The sequence below is a fragment of the Neolamprologus brichardi genome, chromosome 23 (assembly GCF_056152115.1).
Source record: "Neolamprologus brichardi isolate AB-2024 chromosome 23, ASM5615211v1, whole genome shotgun sequence".
Lineage (NCBI taxonomy): Eukaryota > Metazoa > Chordata > Actinopteri > Cichliformes > Cichlidae > Neolamprologus > Neolamprologus brichardi.
Genome location: NC_142125.1, coordinates 36,181,632 through 36,201,408, shown reverse-complemented (window position 1 = coordinate 36,201,408; position 19,777 = coordinate 36,181,632). Strand labels below are relative to the sequence as shown.

General features: G+C 40.7%; 1 protein-coding gene across 3 annotated transcripts in view; it reads left to right on the top strand.

Moving 5' to 3' along the window:
- The window catches only part of LOC102791891 (rho GTPase-activating protein 6-like), a 109,966-nt gene that overhangs the window by 81,685 nt on the left and 8,504 nt on the right, over positions 1-19,777 (top strand). For all 3 annotated transcript variants that reach the window (XM_087835998.1, XM_087835997.1, XM_087836000.1), the window contains exons 2-9: positions 7,279-7,438; positions 11,211-11,282; positions 14,319-14,467; positions 14,605-14,733; positions 14,829-15,024; positions 15,840-15,895; positions 17,311-17,461; positions 17,556-17,704. In XM_087835998.1, the coding sequence (XP_087692124.1) occupies positions 7,279-7,438; positions 11,211-11,282; positions 14,319-14,467; positions 14,605-14,733; positions 14,829-15,024; positions 15,840-15,895; positions 17,311-17,461; positions 17,556-17,704 (1,062 nt within the window). The remainder of the gene's footprint in view (positions 1-7,278; positions 7,439-11,210; positions 11,283-14,318; positions 14,468-14,604; positions 14,734-14,828; positions 15,025-15,839; positions 15,896-17,310; positions 17,462-17,555; positions 17,705-19,777) is intronic.

Genomic DNA, 19,777 nt, shown 5'->3' with positions numbered 1-19,777 from the left:
TTAAAAGAAATATACAAAAAAATCAGGCGAACTTATTTCATAATACTTATGAAATGAAAAAAAACCCAAACTTTTTATTGTCTTATTGCCCAGCCCAAATTTCATTGACATGTTTAAAAACCTGTTTTTCAAACCTTCTGCGTTCTTTTCCAACTACATATAGACAGTTATGTCCTAATCGCAGCAGCTGACCCTGTCGTTGGACTAGACTACATGGTATGATAATTGAATTTACTGCCATAACTTGCTGTTTTTATCACTATAATACTCCATCGGCATGAGCCCCCATACTGGAGGCTTATAATCTAATGTTTTAAAACTGCTGATTAGCCTGCTACTACTAAATTCCTTTCCCATTCACTATGTAAACTGTGTAGTGATAATAATTCAGTAGGTATTTTCCCTCAGGTGAAATCACAGCAACCCAAAACAGGTGGAAAAACCTCTTAATTATCTGTGTGTGATGAGTACACATGCAAAAATGTCTGCAAACACAGTAACGGCATCCACAAGCTGGGCTGTCCGGTAATTGTCTGCAGATGTGAACTTCGGGATTCAGGTCAGCAAAAGTAATGTAATACAATGCTTGAAGCCAATCTGTAGGCTTATAAACCATCAGACTGTTGAAAAATACTCATGCATTCCTCTAGTTCGGTGTTGGGGCACAGAAACTCTGCTTAAGGGTCATTTAAAGCCAGCCACTAACACCGAGGCAAAAGAAAACAAACTGAAGAAGCCCACGATGTGAACATTTGTGGAATGTTCCTTTATCGTGTTTGTATTCGCTCTAAGTGATCTCACAGGCCTTTGGTGCCTTCAAGGAATATTACTGCATTTATTCCACTATAGAAGTTTATACAAACCTGCACAAATGTCTAGGATAGTTTGTACATTTGAGATGTGTGCGTGGGTGTTGTGTATTAGAGAGAGTGATTGTTGAACAGTTGGTCCACAGACGTTCACAAAGACCTTCACACTCAAATGGACATGGCTACCGTGACGTCACTAACTGGTTTCTGAAGTGCTGTTTTGAAGCCTTGAGATGAGCGTTTTCGGCCTTGCCAACTTGATGATGTTTCAAAAAGTAGATGCGAATTCTGCACACTCATTTGCAATCAGCAAACCCCTGATAACCCTCCTTTCTGACACATAGCATGACCAAGATTTAGAAAGCTGATTTAATCTTTGTTCAGTATGACCGAAAATAAGTGACTAACACAATAAACTCTGCAGTGTTTCTAGAGGTCAAATCAGAAAACCTTTCTATAGATTTCTATTGGTATTTTGCAACCCATGGAGCTACGTCCACCTTTTATACTCTACACTATTGTGTTGTTATTAGTATTATGTTTAAATGAGCAAAGGTGAGAATCACTAGGCACCCCACAATGTAATATTATTATATAGCATATACTGCAAATCATCACCTTTTTTTAGCTGCAAATTATGTCTTCAAAGTGTATCGGTATATGTTTTGTCCAATAATATACAGTTATCTCACTTTAGTTTTTTTAATTCATTTATTTCGCCATAAATATTGCAATAAGTCAGTTTGATATCAGTCTGCGATTGAATGGGACCAAGATAGTAACTCCATGCAATCTGCTTTTGATAGTACAGCAATGAAATATAATACATTTTCAAAAATCACATGTCTGTTGCTGTTTACATTGACAAAAAATCACATTTAACAGAAATTCAAAATTAACTATTACATTTGCACTCAGCAACCTTCATGTTCTACAGGAATATAACCAGAATACAACCAGCCGGCAACCAGCCGAGTTGAGTCTCTTCACTTGTGCTAGTTGACAAGGGCTCATTCAGACTGATGGCAACATGTTGGCAATCTGTTGGCAATTAGGCAGCAATTATCTACAAAGCTTTGACATTTTTGATAGTGATTACAGTCAGTCCAAGTCAGACTCTAACTATTTGCAGAAAGGTTGGCTTCTTTCAGGTGACCTGTGCAATCACCTTCGGATCAAAAGTTGGTGAGCAACAACCTTAAACTCTGGGCAACCATTCAGTCACCACAAGCTGTAGCCGGTCGCAGAATGTGGAAAAAAAATACAATCACCAGGCAACCATCGACTTTTATTTATTTTGACGCAAGGAAGTTAATGTCCTATTTTTACTTGTGTGACTGAGATGTTAGCCAAAATTACTTCCAAATTCAGAGCAAGCTAAGTATGTCCAGTGCTGGATGGTTTTTCAGTTGAACCAATTTAACCTCCTAAGATCCGAACTCTTTCTTGGGATGCATTTTTAATGTCTCTTTGCTATTTGGGCTGATTGGGACCAGATGAATGTAAAAACAAAGAAATACAGATAAATTATTTTTATCTGATTTTGTTTCTGAGAAAAATGAGATCCACATATGAGGACATTCGCTTTAAATTTCGATAGGACAGTGGTAGTATAATGTTCTTGTAAGTGGATATCAGGCCCTTGTAGAGCAAAATTTAGTATTTTGGTCTAGGCAACTCAAAATGTGATGTCCACATATGTGGACGCCAGGTCCTAGGAGGTTAATGTAAGTTTGCTAGGCTAACCCGTTGCTCTCAGCATGGTGATTCATTCCCAGAGTATTTTAATTTATTAAAATATTGATATTGGGTGCCACCACAACAACAGCAACCTAGCACGTGACTATTCCCTGATTTTGCAAAGTGAGACCAACAAATGGGAGTTAGGGGATTGTCCTGTAGTAAATGGATCACAGATGACAGAATTCTGTGAGACATATTTTCTTTGACCCCCCCCCAACAAAATAAAAAAAACCTAGAATGAGTCACCAAAAGTACCTGTGGTCTGGTCCAAGTGATGTTTGGTTGTGGTAAATACTAGACTGAGCAAAAAGCAAATCATGTTGTGTATTATTTAGTAAATTATAGGAATGTATAATGACCAAAATGATCCAGTAATGCAAAAACAATCCAGTAGAGCATGACTTATTATAACCCCAGTCTTTATGTTATGTGCCACTAAACATACCTTTACACATTCTGTATAACTTTCATGATGTATTTAATTAACATCACATTGTGAGTGCACATTTGCAGGGTTATCATAACTGTTTCACCATGGTCACGGCATCTAATGATTTACGCAGTGCATCATAGCAACAAGTGTTCCAGTGCCTGAGTGCGTGTGTGTATCTTCCAGGTGCGTTACCATAGTAATATTTCTCTCACTTCCTGGCTCTTTTGAGTTCTGTATGTATGTGTTGCCAAGGAAACTGACATAGTCTATTGCCTGAGGCTTTTGCACCATTTGTCCCATTGTCTAAAATAGAACAGAAACCACATGCTGCAGTTCAGTGTATGTCCAAATGGTATTAGTCATCTAACTGCATAGTGACGGCCCAGTCAGCAGAGTCATTAATCTTTCCAGGGTAAAATCTGTCAGCATAGCATTTGCTGAATCCAGTCCGTAACAGAAGGGTTAAACTAAGGCCTGCACGCTTAAAAATCTCTTGATGCTTGGTCTCATATTAATCCTGGTCTTTCTTCTTCCTTCACATAATATATTCAGTCATTTCTGCTGAAACAACAACAACAACAAAGTAGTAAATAGCACCTGTTACACTTTAAATTATCTGATTAGATCTGCCCAGCCATTCCAGCAAACAGCCAATTGGAGGCTTTACAATACAAGCCAGCATGAAAGAAGGAGCTGGGGTAAGAGGTGGCTTGCAAAGTGGCTTGCATCAGCTGTGCACAGGCTAAAGCTGCTCATGATTCAGTCATGCTAGACTAAAAGGTGATTGCCAAGGTTGTCTGGTGGGAGGTGACAACCAAACAATTGTGGTCTGACTCAGACTGACTGCTGTAACTCAGGCAAATTGCCAACACGTGTTCAGCCGCTGTTTTTGCAAGTTTGACTAAATGGTAAGTATAATAGGAAGGCTGGAAATTGGTGTAATGATATCCCCTGAGCTTGACTTTTACATGCAAAAACTATGGCTGTTACTTATGTCTGTTGCTCTGATGTCCAGTTGGATGTCTGATTTGGTTAAACTTGGTGCTGGCTCATTAAGCCCAAAATGGATTCCAACCCAGTATTTTTTGCTCTTTATGGTTGAACACTAATGTGAAAAAAAATGTTGTATCTTTTTTTTTCCATAACTAGCAGACTTTGGTGCACAACAGGGAGGGGTAATAACTGACGTAAACATTGAGCTTTTTTTCTTGGATTTTTGTGCCCTGAATGGACTTACTATTCTACAGATGGATATCAGATGGATGAATATCATCACCAAGGAATTGGTATTCCTTTACCTCAATGTTATTTAAGCATGGAAAATACTAAAATAATTTAAAGTTACTATTAATTTAAAGAAACATGCAGTGTAAGTAGATAGAATTGATGCTGGTGCACCAGTTTTGGTTGGGACATATTCAATCACTGTTGGCCAGAAGAGTGGCCAACCATGAGCCAGAGCATCAAGTTGGAATTATGGTTAAAAAGAAAGTTTTTTAATGATGTAGATGGTAAGAAAATTCAACGCACAGTTACTATGTTTTTTTTTCTTTTGGACACATTAAACAAACAGATTTATATTTGTTATTTATAGTTATTTACTTAGTCGTTTACACTCTTACAAGTATTAGCGTATTATGAAGTAAGCATGTCTTCTGCAATCTTGAATTCTTTGAGCAAAGTGTTGGACAGATTGTCCTGTCCTGTGTGCAACACTATTGAACAACACTATTGTGTAACTTTGCTATTTTCTGAGCATATTTTGGCGTGCCGGCGTTGCATTTTACTAGCCTCTATTGCACGTGTCATTCATGCATGTTCAGCTTAATAGGAAATAATATGGTCAAATGTGGTCAATGTGGAATTCATATTCTGCAAAGAATAATAACTTTCACTGACATATTCTCTTGATTAGGATCACTACATCTACTGTCATGGTTTGAAGACCAAAACTCCCTAAACCCAGTGTGTGTTTTAAAGTTAAAATCTTAATTTTTTACAACGAATATTAAATACAAATTTAGAGAGATTTGCTCAAAACAAAGTTGAACAGTGTTTCTTTTGTCTCTTTTTTCTTTTGCTATTGGGCTGTTATAAACGTGATACCGATGAATTGGCTAATAGCGCTAATATTGGAAGATAATACAGCCATATAATGTACTTTTACTACTATAAATGTACATACACAACATATTGTCTTATTTAAGATTTGAATTGTACAAGGCAACTTTGGTAACAGTGAGCTGACGGCCTGTGTGTCATTCATTCAAAGGTATAAACCAGAGTCCAGCAGTGATAGCAGGACTTGGTCTCCCTCCCTCGGCTCTTCTGTCAACATTCCACAGTTTTCATAGCTCGACACTTAAGAGCCGAAGCTCATCCGTCTTGTTCAGTGATCCCGCTGAGCAGAACCAGCTCGACCGAGGACAGGCCTTTTCTTTACTTTTTTTTACAACATCGTTCCAACAGCTTGTCTTTTCTTTTGTTGTATGTGTGCGCCCTCTGAAGTGAAGCGGGCTGAAAAAGGGTTCCCTCAGTCAGCGATAAGGAATGGCGGTACACAGGCGTGCACTGACAAAAAATATGCAGAACAGCTGTGCTGGATAAAATGCTTTCTGAAAGGGGGGCAACATGCAACTCGCTTCACTCGCTCACTCGCACACAAAGTCATTTGGCTCTCCAGGTTGCCTGTATCCACATCATGTTTTCCTTCCATGGCTGAATGATGGCTCTGTTGCCTCACTGCACTGACTGGGGTCAAATAACAAGCAAGCTGACAGCAGGGAGGGTTGAATGGCTTCAGGAAAATATTGTTGATAGAGGCCCAAATATGAAAAGTCTTCATGGTGTCTCATTTTTCTTCTACATACCATGCGTAAACATCAATCAGATGAAAATTTAAACAGGGATCTAATAAGAAAAAGAAAATTCCTGCATAAATGCAGACACATTACACACTGTTAAGCCCTCAGTCTGGTTAAGGCATTAGGTAAATTGACACACAGGAATGCATGAATAGAGATTCAGATGGCTGAAACGTTCAAAACCAATGCTGTCTCAGAATCTCCAGTATTTAATTACGTTTTACATCAGTTCAGTTTCATCCCGATCACAGATAAAGCCCAACCTGGAAGGTAAATATGCTCATTTTGAATCCAGGGCACATATTGTAGATCCATCAATATAGGGCCAGCTTAAGATGTCCCCAATTGCTCCTTAGAACTAGAATAGAGGAGAGTCTTCCAAAGCACGTAATGTCTTTATTCGTCTTTGTAGGCTACATCAGCAGTACAGTAGGTTTAATCAGCTTCATGTTCATTCGTTTTTAAACATTTGGTGCTAAATAAACTTAAGTCCCATAAGACTTAATTATTTCCATACGCAATCAGGGATCAAGACATTTTACCCAAGTAAAAAGGTTTTAGACATCCTTCACCTGGAATAGATTAAAACCTTCTGTAAATCTACAAATTAGTCCACACCTCACACCTCTGCTTCTTTTCTGCAGCTTGCCGCTGCCTGGCTCTTTGCGTCTGAGAGCCCGACTTCATCACAAGTTGGCTGACCACATCAAAGAAGAACAGCTCTGTTTTGCATTGCTAAAGTGTGCTTTGTAAAGCAGGAGAGGAAAACCCGGTGAAGTGAGTGTTAGTTGGCAAAATTAGCGAGGTGGAAGCAGACATGGAGCGCACCAAAATTATAGAAGATATTTTAACGATGCAATTTTATTTATATAGCACCAAATCACCAAAACAATCTGTGCTTTATATTGTAGGGTAAAGAGCCTATAGTAATACAGAGAAAACTTCAACAATCAGGCAACCTCTTTTGAGCGAGCGCTCGGTGACAGGTGGAAGGAAAAACTCCCTTTTAATAGGAAGGAGGAGAGGAAGACAGGAGAAAAGGCATGCAGCCACTGAGCTGACTGCTTGATTCACCTGTATCTCCTATCATATGAAAACATTATATGGAAAGTGAATAAAGTTAAGAACAGGATTGTCAGTGGAGGGTTCGATCAACAATCGAGTTACCTGACAAGGAACTATATTCGATACACATAGATGCTGACAGGATGGCGTTTAACCCCCAACCGCAGCCCTAATCCTAACCATATGATAACTTATGTCGTAACTTCTCTGACCTGGACTTGCAACATAAAAATTGAAAATTGGAAAATTATATGAAAACCGATAAAAATCAGCAATGCAATGTAAAATGACATGAAATGGTTCCATGTTCCCATACTGTTAATATTCCTTTTGGTATAAGTTTTGTCTCACTTGTCCTTCCCAGGGGGATTTCACCTGGAGCAGCCTGTCGGGGCGGAGCGTGCGTCTGATGCCAGTTGCCATCCAAAGCCTGTCAGAGCTGGAGAGGGCCCGGCTACAGGAAGTGGCCTTCTCCCGTTTACACCAGGACTATGACTTGGGATGTCAGATAACCATGCCAAAAGGTGGGGATTGTTTTGTTCTTTTTAATGCATACTGTAGACTTGAGTTAAACAGCGTCAAATCATTTTTATGTTTAAATCAGTATATCCAACCCATTCAGAGCTAACAAAGTGCTTTGGATAACATCAGGGTTTTGAGAACCTGACAGTTATATGACTGTTACCAAACCAAATGCATGTGTTATTGCCTCCAGGACTCTTCTGTGTTACATGTGCTACAATCTGATATGCTTGACCTGGGTTTGTAGTGCAAGCTTGTCCAGATATCTTTAATTGTTCCATAAAGTACAGCCAATGCTCAAGTCCCTGACCACATCCCCTTGTCATCCCTCAAGTGTATTGAAGGGAAGTCGTGTATGGTCTATGTTTGGGGAAGTTGTGACAACACACGAAAGATATAAGCCTTACTTCACATAGGGATTGGTTGCTTCCTGTTCGCCTTGGTATCTGTTGACCTCCCGTCCTCATAACGACATGAAACTCCCTTTCCGCTGTGGCAGAGGCCAAGTGCAGCCACTGTAAATGCTATTTAAAAAGTCTTAGGGTGTGCACAAGAGTGATATAGTTGACCTTATTGTTCCGTGTTTTGCTCTTGTATACCAGATAATTAGGCTTTTGCTAAACTTGGATTAATTTGTCAAATTTTCTCATTTTCCGAACACGGACAGAGCACTGCAGTGAGACTGCTGGAGTTGGTGGTTTTCCACTGGTCTCGCCCAACCTAAAAATGTCCACGTGCATCAGTTTTTAGATATCAGAGAAAACAAATATAATCCCACCCAATTTAGGAAGATAAGTTTGCAAATTTTAATAAATGTAAACGCTTACTGAATTTTTAAAAGTGGACTTCAGTGATGTAATTTTAGCTCTGTAGTCCTGAAGTCGATCAGTCTGGAGTTAAGAAACACACAGATATGCAGTCCTGTTAAAACTAGGTACACCCTTACTGTTTCCATAGGAATTAAGTGGAGAAGTGGCATCCAGGTGCTGCTAATTAGATGCATTTGCTTAACTCAGGGGTGTCCAACTCCAGGCCTCAAGGGCTGGTGTCCTGCAGGTTTTAGATATCACCCTGGGTCAACACACCTGAATCAAATGATCAGTTCATTACCAGGTTTCTGGTGAACTTCAAGACATGTTGAGAAGGTAATTTAGCCTTTAAATCAGCTGTGTTGGATCAAGGACACATCTAAAACCCACTGGCTCTCGAGGCCTGGAGTTGGACACCCCTGGCTTAACTGATCATCATCAAGCCCTCTATAAAAGCAGACGTTTAAGCAGTTTTAGCATTCAGGCATGTGTTAATATAATGCCACGATCTTCCCAGGAGTGAATATCAAAGCAAATTCATCCTATGTTGCCTATTGCAGCCACGGGTTCTGAGCACCTTGCAGTCATTATGCTCACCATGAACTTCTCTGCATATTCTAGAGGCCATGTGTCCGAAGGCTGAAGCTCGACTGAAATTGAATCATTCAACAGGTCAATGATCCCAAATCTACAGCAGATTCTGAAAAAGAAAAGAATCAAGGTTTTGCCAGGAGTGATCCAAGATTCTGATAATGTACAAAAAATAATTAATTCAAGTTATTGCTACTGAAGTTGTTTCTACAAGCTACTGGATCATGGGTTGGGCTTAGTTTTTCACAACACTGAATGTTATTTTTCACATGGCTGCATAACATGAACGCAGCTTTCATGACCTCACCCACTAATTCGTCAAGGCTCTCCTTGAAAGATTGGGCAAAGTCTTTTAACAGTTGGTCTGTTAATGTTTTTAAAGTAGTCGTGTTACTCACGTATACGGAAGGTCTTACAAACCACAAAGTATCGAGTCCCTAAATTCAACCCTGCTTTATCATCTTTTTTTAGTATCACGGGCACCACGATTACCCAATTAAGAAGCCATTCGTCTTTCAGTTTCATCAACTTGCATATTAACTCATGCAAACGACACATGTTAAAATTGACCTTGTAATGGTCAATTTCTTAGTTGACTCTTTTTGGGGCAGCTAGCACTTTTTTTTTTTGCATTCTGCTGTTCTTTACAGTTACTTTAGTCTTGCAAGGTAATAATCAATAAAAATAACAGCTAAAACTTACAATATCATATGATATCAGAATTTTGAATCGGTTTCTGCTACAAGCTAAGGTGCACAAAGGGGCACAGTGAGGGTAGCATTGTGCACTATATCAGTTGAGTGGGTGCCGTAGCAGCACTATAGTGCAGTGAGTGGATTATCCGGGGCTTGCATTCCAGCTGAAGGTTAAACCTCTCCCCAGCATGATTTAATACGTACTTGTCTGCGTTGCTTATGAATTCCAGAGCCCCTGACGGCCGCCATGTGGAAGCAAGAGAAATATTTCAACTGTGTGAGATTTTGTGTGCGCGTCCGATCGCTATTTCGGCTCCGCTATAACGTGCGTTTTGAGTCTGATATTTATCCGAGAGGCAGGGCTCGTGTTTCTAGGGTTTCTTCGAGAACGAGGAGAGGATTAAAGGAAGACAGAAGCTGGGAAGACGAGGAGGGATGGGATGAGAAAAAGCCAGCAAAGGTTCATCGTACGACTTCACAACTGGCTGCGAGCTGAGGAGAGGAGTGTGCCGTTTTCGGGGGGATTTCCGCAAGGCTTTTGGAAATCATCTGTCAGAAATCCAAACCATTTCCTCTGTCTTCCTCTCCCTTCTCACTCTTGCTGCCCCCGCTTTCAATCACAACATCTGCTTTCTTTCTTGCGGTGTCTCACGCCCCTCACTGTTTTCACCTACTTTTCTCCCAGACTTTGTGCTTCTGCTGCGCTTAAAGTTTCAGGCCAGGTTAAATAAATCAGAAACCTGACATAAGCTGCCAGCACCACCATCAAGCACATTATGTGCACTGGATGCAGTTCCCTCATCCCCCCTCCAAGTGACTCATTTGACACAGCTGTAAGGGAACATCTGCGGTTCAAACCGAGGTTGCTACACCAGCAGATCGAGGCTCCGCGAATTAGCCCAGAAAGATCTCACGTGTTAAAAGGACTGCGTTTTTATAGCAGAGTGACAGAACGATAACATTAAAAGTTGCTGAGGTTTCCACAAAACTGACATTCCTCGCCACAAGATGAGGATCCCAAGACTTTCAAGTCTCACATGGCGCAGCTTCCACAGTTTCCTGATCATCAGTCAACAAATTCAGGAGCCATTCATCATGTTGACGGCTGACAAAACGGCTTCCTCTTTTCAAAGAATTGCAGTCAAATACCTCGATGGAAAGCTCACATGTGGACATTGATGTCCTTTTTAGGATGGAGATTTTTTTATTTTTAATTTAAAGCCCATCAGCTGCTTCTCTAAAGATCACTATGAAAGTAAATGCAGTGAATGGGGGGCAATGCTGTGCTCTTAATGCAGAAAAGGGTTTTTATTAAGATAAACCAGGCTAAGAATGTGTATATGCGTCCATATATGGTGCTGTGACATGTACTGCTGTCTGAGGTAAGAAAAGCCTTACATATACTTGGTAATTTAGATAAAAACTATAAGTGATTTAATGTGTTTTCACAGTCATTTTTTCCTGTGCTGACTACTACTGTTGCTGACCCTGTCTGACAGCTCCATTAAATGGATTTGACTGCATGGATACCTCACCTCCCTCCCCCACCACAGAAGTTAATTCATGTCTGCATTCCTGACATAAGCTTATTAAATATAATAATCCAGATAAGAAAGAGCAGATATGGGAATCGTTTGTTTCAGGTGATTTATTTTGGCCCTTTTTTCCCCCATGTGCAGATGGACAGAAGAGGAAAAAGTCGCTGAGAAGGAAGTTGGACTCGCTCGCAAAAGAGAAAAGCAAAGACAAAGGTACGCCAAGTTCTTTTAACACACACTCTGATATTTTGCCATTTCACAGGCTTTTCTCCCTCTGCGTCTCTTTGCCTTCAGTTGTTGTCACAACTGTCTCCATCCCCCCTCCCTCCCTCCACCCAACCAGTGAGACATAGGGGTCCAGTCTGTGGTCTCCACCCCTTGGGCAGGTGAACAGGGAGGTTACAAAAACAGTTTCTGTTTACTGGGCTTCAACAGTTTATATTTAGCTTTAGTGGAGCGACTCCTTGTAAGGGGACTGGCTCTGAGGATCAGCCACTGTGCAGCGCTAAGCAAACCCTGCATATTTGGCAGGAAGAGCAAAAAACTTCGTCTAAGACGCTAAAGTGCAGAGCGAAGTGAACTGTAAAATGAAAATGGAATCTTGTTATAGAATGTGTGAGAACACTTAATGATAAGGAAAAGTGCTACTGTTAAGGTGATATATGAACAAAGCTAATTACTAGCTAATTAGTAATGACTAGGGTTACCAACCGTCCTCTTTTCCCCGAACATGTCCACTTTTCACGTTCTGTCTGGGGCGATTTTCGAGACTAATGAAAATGTCCGGATTTTCCTACAGAGGGCTATATGTGTGACTTCATCCCTGAGCAGCTGCTTTGTGAGTGGTTGTTCTGCGCTCACAGACGGGACAGACTGTGTGCATCAGCGCCTATTGATGTTTAAAAGATGCACAACTTCAACTTTTCAGACGAACGGCAAAAAAAAATTCCTTCATAGCCTCGTATTTTTCTTATACAGATGGGGCCTTATTTCTGTACCATTATTTAATTCTATTTTTTTATTTCACCATTCATTAACCGCACAGAGAAGGCATCGTTTAAATATGTTAAAATTTTCTTTAAGCAAACAGTATCATTAAAGTTCTTCATGACCTCTTTTTTGGAAATCAAAATATGGTTACCCTAGTAAGGACAAAACATTACATGCAATTAAAGTTTGTTAAAGACAGCATTTTGAGTGCTTAGTCATTAGCTACTGCTAGCATACTTGGTTAGCAGACAGTTAGCATAAAGCTAGCAGCAAGAAAACATGTTTATTTCCACTGTAAATTTGGACATTTTAACCTAGGAGTCTATGGGGTGGCATTTGGAGTCAACATCCTGAATGAAAAACACAGCTGAGTTTATAAAGCTTTTTAAATCAGAGACAAAAAACACAATAAATTTACTCATAACTGCTAAAGCCAGCATGGCAGTGCATAGTTAAAAGATGCAGCCAAAACACAGGTTTTAGAGAGTGAGTGTTAGGTTGGCATGTAAATAATGCACATGCTTCGATCAACGCTTATTGCTTATAACGTCTGTCAGATGTTATAAGTAATATAGTGTTATAAGTCCTATTGTTATCAAGTGATGCATGGTGGGCTTAGCTTTAAACTGAGCCCAGAAGGCTTGATTTATGCATGGTTTCAAGCACAAAAGGATTCTAAGTCTCCTCTGCAAGAGAGAAACAGAGGGGGGAAAAGAAAATTGTGTCTCTGGTGATGCTGCTGCAGTAATCTGATCTGTGATGGTCAAACACCAGCCAAAACTGCATTTGCAAATGGTTTAATAGCTGCTACAGTCTCTTTTGTTAAAAGCAGATGTTTTACCTCAGACAACATCAAGCAAGTTGTCATTCTAAGGAAAAGACACACTAATTGGTCTCAACTATGTCTTGCTGTATTGTGCCGGGAGTTGAGCATTTACTACTTCCTGAAGCTGTGAGATGACTCCTGCATGAACTTAGACCAGTTAATGTAACTGGTGACGTGAAAAACCAAGTCCTGAAAATCAAGTGTGTGTTCCTGAGACGCCAAAGGTCTGAAAATGGAAGATTTATAAAGATCTGACATGGTTTGATGAACGTGGTTTAGCTGCTCATCACGTCTATGTTATGGGGTGTAGAGACTGGATATAAGCACGTGCGCTTGTGTATGTGTTGGATATTTAAGCGACTGTAGAGCAAACTGTTTGTGCCACAGTGTTGTTCATAAACCACAGCCTTTCACTTGTGGTTGTGGACTGCATTTTGCTTTCCCTCTCCTCTGTCTTCCTTTGCCTCTTTTCTTCACTCCGGCTCTCTCTCACACACACACACACACACCGCACAGCTGGACAAGTTTTTTTTTCTTCTTCCCCCCCTCAGCTGTTGGCTCAGCCCTTAGGATTGTGTGTAAATGGAATATATAGCCTGCAATAGCCCAGTATGACATAATTCCTCTCTGAAGGCAGCACTGCACGTAATTGGGCCCTCGCATGTGTGCATCCATCAGAAGTACTTGAGAAGCTGATGACTTTTTTTAAACTTTAAAAATGTTAAAGACTTTGAATGAGCGAAAATCTAGCCTGACTCATCGGATGCTGACTGTCGGCATGACCACCAAGCATTTCTCTGTGCCAGCTCTGCTTGCAGAAACGGCACAATCCGTCACGGCAAACGACATATTCCGAGAGGCAGCGTTACAACTGGACCATCAGAGGAGCACGTGAATGCAGGGTTGCTATTTTGCAGTTGTGCCATCACTGAATTCTGGGCTTATGTAAGACTAGGGTAAATGGAGCAAAGGAATAACAAGTAACCATTATTCATATCGAGTATGTGTCAAAGCTGCGCACCAACTGAAGTTGACTTCGTCGTGGGTGAGCGTCATCAAAGTTGTGTTATTTCTGTCAGAGGCCCCTAGAATTAGTGGGCTGTCGTAGCCGGATTTACGTCGGTTGACTTTCTGTGATGTCTTATTTTGGAAAACAGATGTAGTTCTTTAGTAGTGCCGTAAAAGTTTTACCGATATAGTTAATGTGGTTTGAGATGCCTCCATTGCATGTGTGTAAAAGGCAGGCTGCAGCAGAAGTGATAAAGCTGTTAACTGTTTATGCTGGAGAGCTATTTTTGGATGTTGGTAAGGAGCTTCTTTTTCCCATTTCTTCATGGAGCTAATATTAGTTCAGTTACCCTAACCTTTTTTTTTTTGTTTTCTTTCCTGTTTTTCCCTCTCGTCCTCCAACATCTTTTGGCTCTTTTTCACAGAATTCATACCCCAGGCCTTTAGTATACCCCTGTCCCAGGTCATCGCCAACGACAGAGCTCACAGGCAACGACAGGATTCTTTTCGTCAGGACCCTCCACAGCGGGAGGAGCACAAAGACTCCTCAGACCTCGTATCGTCCATTTTACAGGTCCGTCAGCTCGTCTGCATGGCTCTCCCTCTGTGTGTTCAGTCTTGTAATTCCCATATTCAGTCTTGGGAACATTTGGGACAAATGTATTTGCACTCCAGAGAATAGATTGACCTCTAAAATCATGTGTCCTGCAGTTTGCCACCAAGCGGCCGTCCAACAAGGAGTTATCCAGCAGTAACTCGTCGCTAAGTTCCACATCAGAAACGGCTAATGAGTCAACATCGCCCAACACCCCTGAAGCTGCCCCACGAGCGCGCAGGAGGGTGAGGCATTGAAATTCCTCATAGCCTGAGCCGCCCGCACAGATCAAGCGGAGGTTTTTTTTTCTATTCAGCCGTGTTTGTTGATTATCCTCTAGGGAGGCATGTCAGTGGACTCCATCACAGACCTAGATGACAACCAGTCCCGCTTGCTTGAGGCGCTGCAGCTCTCTCTGCCAGCTGAAACGCCGAGTAAAAAAGAGAAGCACAGGGACAAAAGGCTGAGCCTGAATCCCATTTACCGTCAGGTGCCACGTGTCGTCGATAGTTGCTGTCAGCACATCGAAAAATATGGTGAGCAGCTGCTTAATCGCTCATAAAAACCCCCAAAAAATCAGGATCCTGTTTGAAATGTAAATAAAAAAAGAACGCAGGTTGGAAATCTTATAAACCCACATTTTAACAATGATAGAACATACATATTTAATGTTTAAACTGAGAAAATGTGCTATTTAGGGGAAAACAAGCAACATCAATTTGACTTGGATGGCAGAAACATGCCTTTAAAAAGTAGGGACCGGACCAGGTTTTCCACTGTGTAGCATTACCTGTTCTTTTAACAACAGTCTGTAAATGTCTGGGAACTGAGGAGACCAGTTGCTGGACGTCTTGTCTGGTATGGGATTCTAGTTCAAACTTGCAAGTGTTCCTAAGCTTTTTTAATGCAGTATCACCTGAGGGCACGAGGTTCAGGGGCATCCAGCATCCAGTCAATTTTCCTTGTTCTTTTGCGTGCAGAGTTTTGTACAAATTCTAAGTCTTAACAATTTCACATTGAGCAACATTAATCTTTCCAGAATTTATAGATGCAGCTTTACTTCTAAGAAACTCTCTCTTTTTACACCCAATGATGTTACTGGCCTGTTGCCAATTAACCTAATTAGCTGAAAAAGCGTTACTTTTCCAGCCTTTTCTTGCAACTATTCCAACTTTTTTGAGACGTGTTGCTGCATCAAATTCAAAATGGGCTGATATTTTTCATAAAACAGTAAAATGTCTCAGTTTAAACATTTGATACGTTTTCTGTGTCCCTGCCTCTTCAGAATTGGAACTCTACATGTACCAAGCCGTGTCTGATTTCTCTTATTTCTGCACTTTTAATACTTCAGGTTTGCACACTGTGGGGATCTTTAGAGTTGGAAGCTCCAAGAAGAGAGTCCGACAGGTCAGTATTCTGTCCATGTAGTCAAATATATTCCTTCATGTGGTATAACATCTCTCACAGGGCCTTAATTGGGTTGTTTTATACTCATCAGTAACCCATTGTCCTTTATATGAAAGTATCATTTTATGACATCCACAAACAAGATGCAAAGCGCCATGCTAAAAAGCCCAACAATAAATCAGAGGCCTGTTTTGTAGAAAGTGAAAGTTTCTGGTGTGAAATGTTCTTTACACTTTTCTTTCCTTTCACAAGAGTCAACACCAACAAACAAAATGTTGTTGCCAAGAATAGAACGTGTTAAAACCAGCACATTGCACTAAAAGTCCATTTAAGCTAGCAAAGCTTGATCTACTGAATTTTCCAGCCTCACAGTGATCCAGAGTTTATTCTCATTATTCAAGCAAACATGAAGTTATTCTACAAACTCCTACACCGCTCATTATCCGTTACCTTTGACTGGAATGAACACACAGTGAAAGAATGAATAAATCGGGGTTAAACGAAATGGAGCAATCAGTGTGGGTGGTATAATTTTTTATATAATCTGTTGCGTGTTTTGTTGGCATGTAGTTGCACATAGGTTACTCATTCACTGACAGCCTCTGAGAAAACATCTGTGACTTTCAGGTCTCCATCATAGCAGAGGTGTGGTGACTGAGATGAAACAAATGCTAGTCGTAAGAATTTTTGCTAAATGTTAAGCTTAAGGTACAATGAGCAGATGTTCGACGCTCTAGAGCACAATTAACTAGTTTGTACATCAGCTAAGTTGCACTTTGCAACCTGTTCTGCAAGTCACGTGATGGCTAATGATGGCTCATCGCGTGATACAATAATTTTTTTTTTAATCAGAGTTTTTCAAATTGACAGTATCATTGTTATGGAGACCAGCTAGCAAAACAAAGAAAAAAAATCTATGCTTTTTAAAAAATAAAATATGTTGCCATCACCTGCGTATCAATATATAGAGTCTTTAAGCAATGCACAGGTTTTTTAGTGTAGGAAGTGTTTCGATTTCTATATGTAGTCTGTCTATAGTTTGAGTGCTATTGACCAATCACATTTGAGCAGACTGTAAAAGACAAAAGGATTTATTAATTTAATTTGCTGTACATTTCGTGTAAAAACGACCACATTAGTGAACGTGCAGACAACCCATTGTCATGGCAACAAAATAGACTTTGTAATTTTGAAGAAGTCATCCAAAGGTCAGATGGAAGAGATTTGAATCTGTACTGGTAAAACGAGTTTGAGCTGAGAGTCGAGCAGGTCCCTTGGAGGACCAGAAGGAAGTGAGTTTCTGTGGGCGTGTGCACTACCTAGAATATAATGTCCATTGTTGTGTGCAGAGGATGTTTCTGAGTGCCCCTTTTCCTTTCTTTCCCCTCGGCCTGTTGTTTTTGGTTGTCCTTCAGCTGCGAGAAGAGTTTGATCGTGGCATTGATGTGCAGCTAGACGAGGAGTACAGTGTTCACGATGTAGCTGCTCTGCTGAAGGAGTTCCTAAGGGATTTGCCGGACCCTCTCCTAACCAAGGAGCTCTACACGGCCTTTATTAACACCACATGTAAGTGTCTTTTCGCACCCCTCCCACTTTCCCTTCTGTTGTCTCCTCATTCCTAACCTCCCGTTGACACCTTTTTTTCCCTTGCGCACTGCAGTGTTGGACTCATACGAGCAGCAGAGTGTCGTTCAGCTGCTGATCTACCTTCTCCCAGCATGCAATAGTGACACACTTCACCGCCTGCTGGAGTTCCTGTCCACTGTGGCTGATCATGCGCATGACCAGCAAGATAAAGACGGGCAGGAGGTGAGCAACAGGCTGAAACATCCAGATGTAGAGCCTGTGGACAGTTTAATGGCATTTTGGTTCCACCTCATTGGGAAGAAATTACCAAAGAAGTGATAGGAAGCAGTTTGCATGGGTGGATTCTGTACATATGTTCCAGAAACAGCACAAGCACTACAAAAACACTGATGTAAGATCACTAAATAGCTTAGTAGTGATTATAACATCTGGGGATAGTGTCAACCGTTGCATTTGCTCAAATTTTGCAATTTAGGCTGGGGACTGGGCTGGACCAACTACTCCAAGTTTGCAAAAGTAAATATTTCGGCATCTTTCTCCAGCACACTTGGCCGGTAAAGTTGCAGTGTACGTACGTCTGTTCAGACTTGATTGTTGGGAGAAAAAGGTCATCAAATAATTTTACCCTATTACACTTTTTGTGAACTTTTGTACCGCAAGATAGTTTCGGTACAAAATTTCACAGAAAAAGCAAAAAAGTAGAACCGATGCGCGACCGTGTCAAAAGGAGTTGAAGTGGTTAAGCATCTGACTGGGATGCCTCCTGGACACCTCCTATGCCAGGTGTTTTGGGCATTTCATACTAGGATAAGGCCTTGGGAGAATTGTGCTAGAAACGTGTTGATGGTCACCAAAAGCACCTGGTTGAAGTGCAACTTGCTAAAAGACATTTTACAAAATATTAGGGGGGAATTTGATCCTGTATGTATACCTTTGACCCTGTGTGGATTAGAGAAAATCCAAGGGATATGTATAACAATCCTTCCTGGAAAAAGAACAGTTCAAAGAAATCATTAAAAGCCCCAAATTACCATGACATTCATGTCCATAATGATTGTATGGAAACTTCTGAAGACATCTGTGTATGTGCACTGAGAAAGAAAGTTTATTGTCTCTGGTGATGCATACTTTCATTATCTTTTGCAGGAGAATGTGTGTTGCTGTGTTTACGTGTGAAAAAGTGCTTTTTTGGCACACACGTTCGCACAGATGGATTTTTGTTTTGTTGTCTCTGTGTGTCTATATACACAAGAGAATGAACCCAAACATCGATGCGTATGATTCTTCCTTCGTGGCTCTAGTATCTCTGTCCGCAACTCTGACAGGAAGTCGGACTGCTTCGAGCTCATCTAGGAAAATATCAGCACTCCTTGGCTGCTTTGTGGTTCTCGTCTCTGTGCTGGGACTGGGAGTGGAAAAGGGAGGAAACTCAACAAGAAATATAAAAAAAAGGAAAAAAAAAGAAAAATTTGTATTTTAAAAAGCTGTCAAAGCTTTAAATGCCTTTTAATTTTAGATGTCCATTGTCCAAAAGTACATGCACTATTACACAACCCAGAGAAAGCCAGAGACAGCTGTCGTGCTCGCCTGCGCTTCGTGTTCAGAAACCCCCATGATGCTAGTTTTCAACTATCTTCAGCTTAAAGTGACAAAAAGCAGAGGGGTGGGGGTTGATAAGAAACACAGCATAGACGTTGGAAGGGAGATTTTCCAAAGGAATGGATGAGAGATGGTAATGTGAGAGGGAGGAGAAAGTGGGAGGAAGAACTCCCAAGTCTGTGTTATTACAGAAGATCATTTCTGCAGTTCTTTTGGAATTATTTTTTTTAAAAAAAAATCTCCTAATATGGAAGAGAAATGAGAAAATTGTCCCTGGTGTCTGTGATGCAGCCTTTGCCCTTTATCTTTTAAAAAATGTTTTTCTCTTTGAATTTCAACACAAATGGAAAATGGATGGAAATTAAATATCACAAATATTGTAATCATACCTGCATTAATACACCAGGTAAAACACACACATATGCAAACACACAGACCCATCTACTGAAATATTCTAGATAAAACTTGGGTTTGTCAGCACATTTGATATGTGAGTGTTTGATGATATGAACTGGTTTGTTTACCATTTGAATGGCGCGCAGCTTTCACGTCTACTTGAAGTAGATACATGGGCAAACGCCAGCACAGTAGTGGTGGAGACCCAGAGAAAAACCCAATAGACTGGAAAAACAGGCAGGAGACAAGAACACAAGGGGGAACACAAAGGAAACACATGGCGTGCATGCATGGCGACTG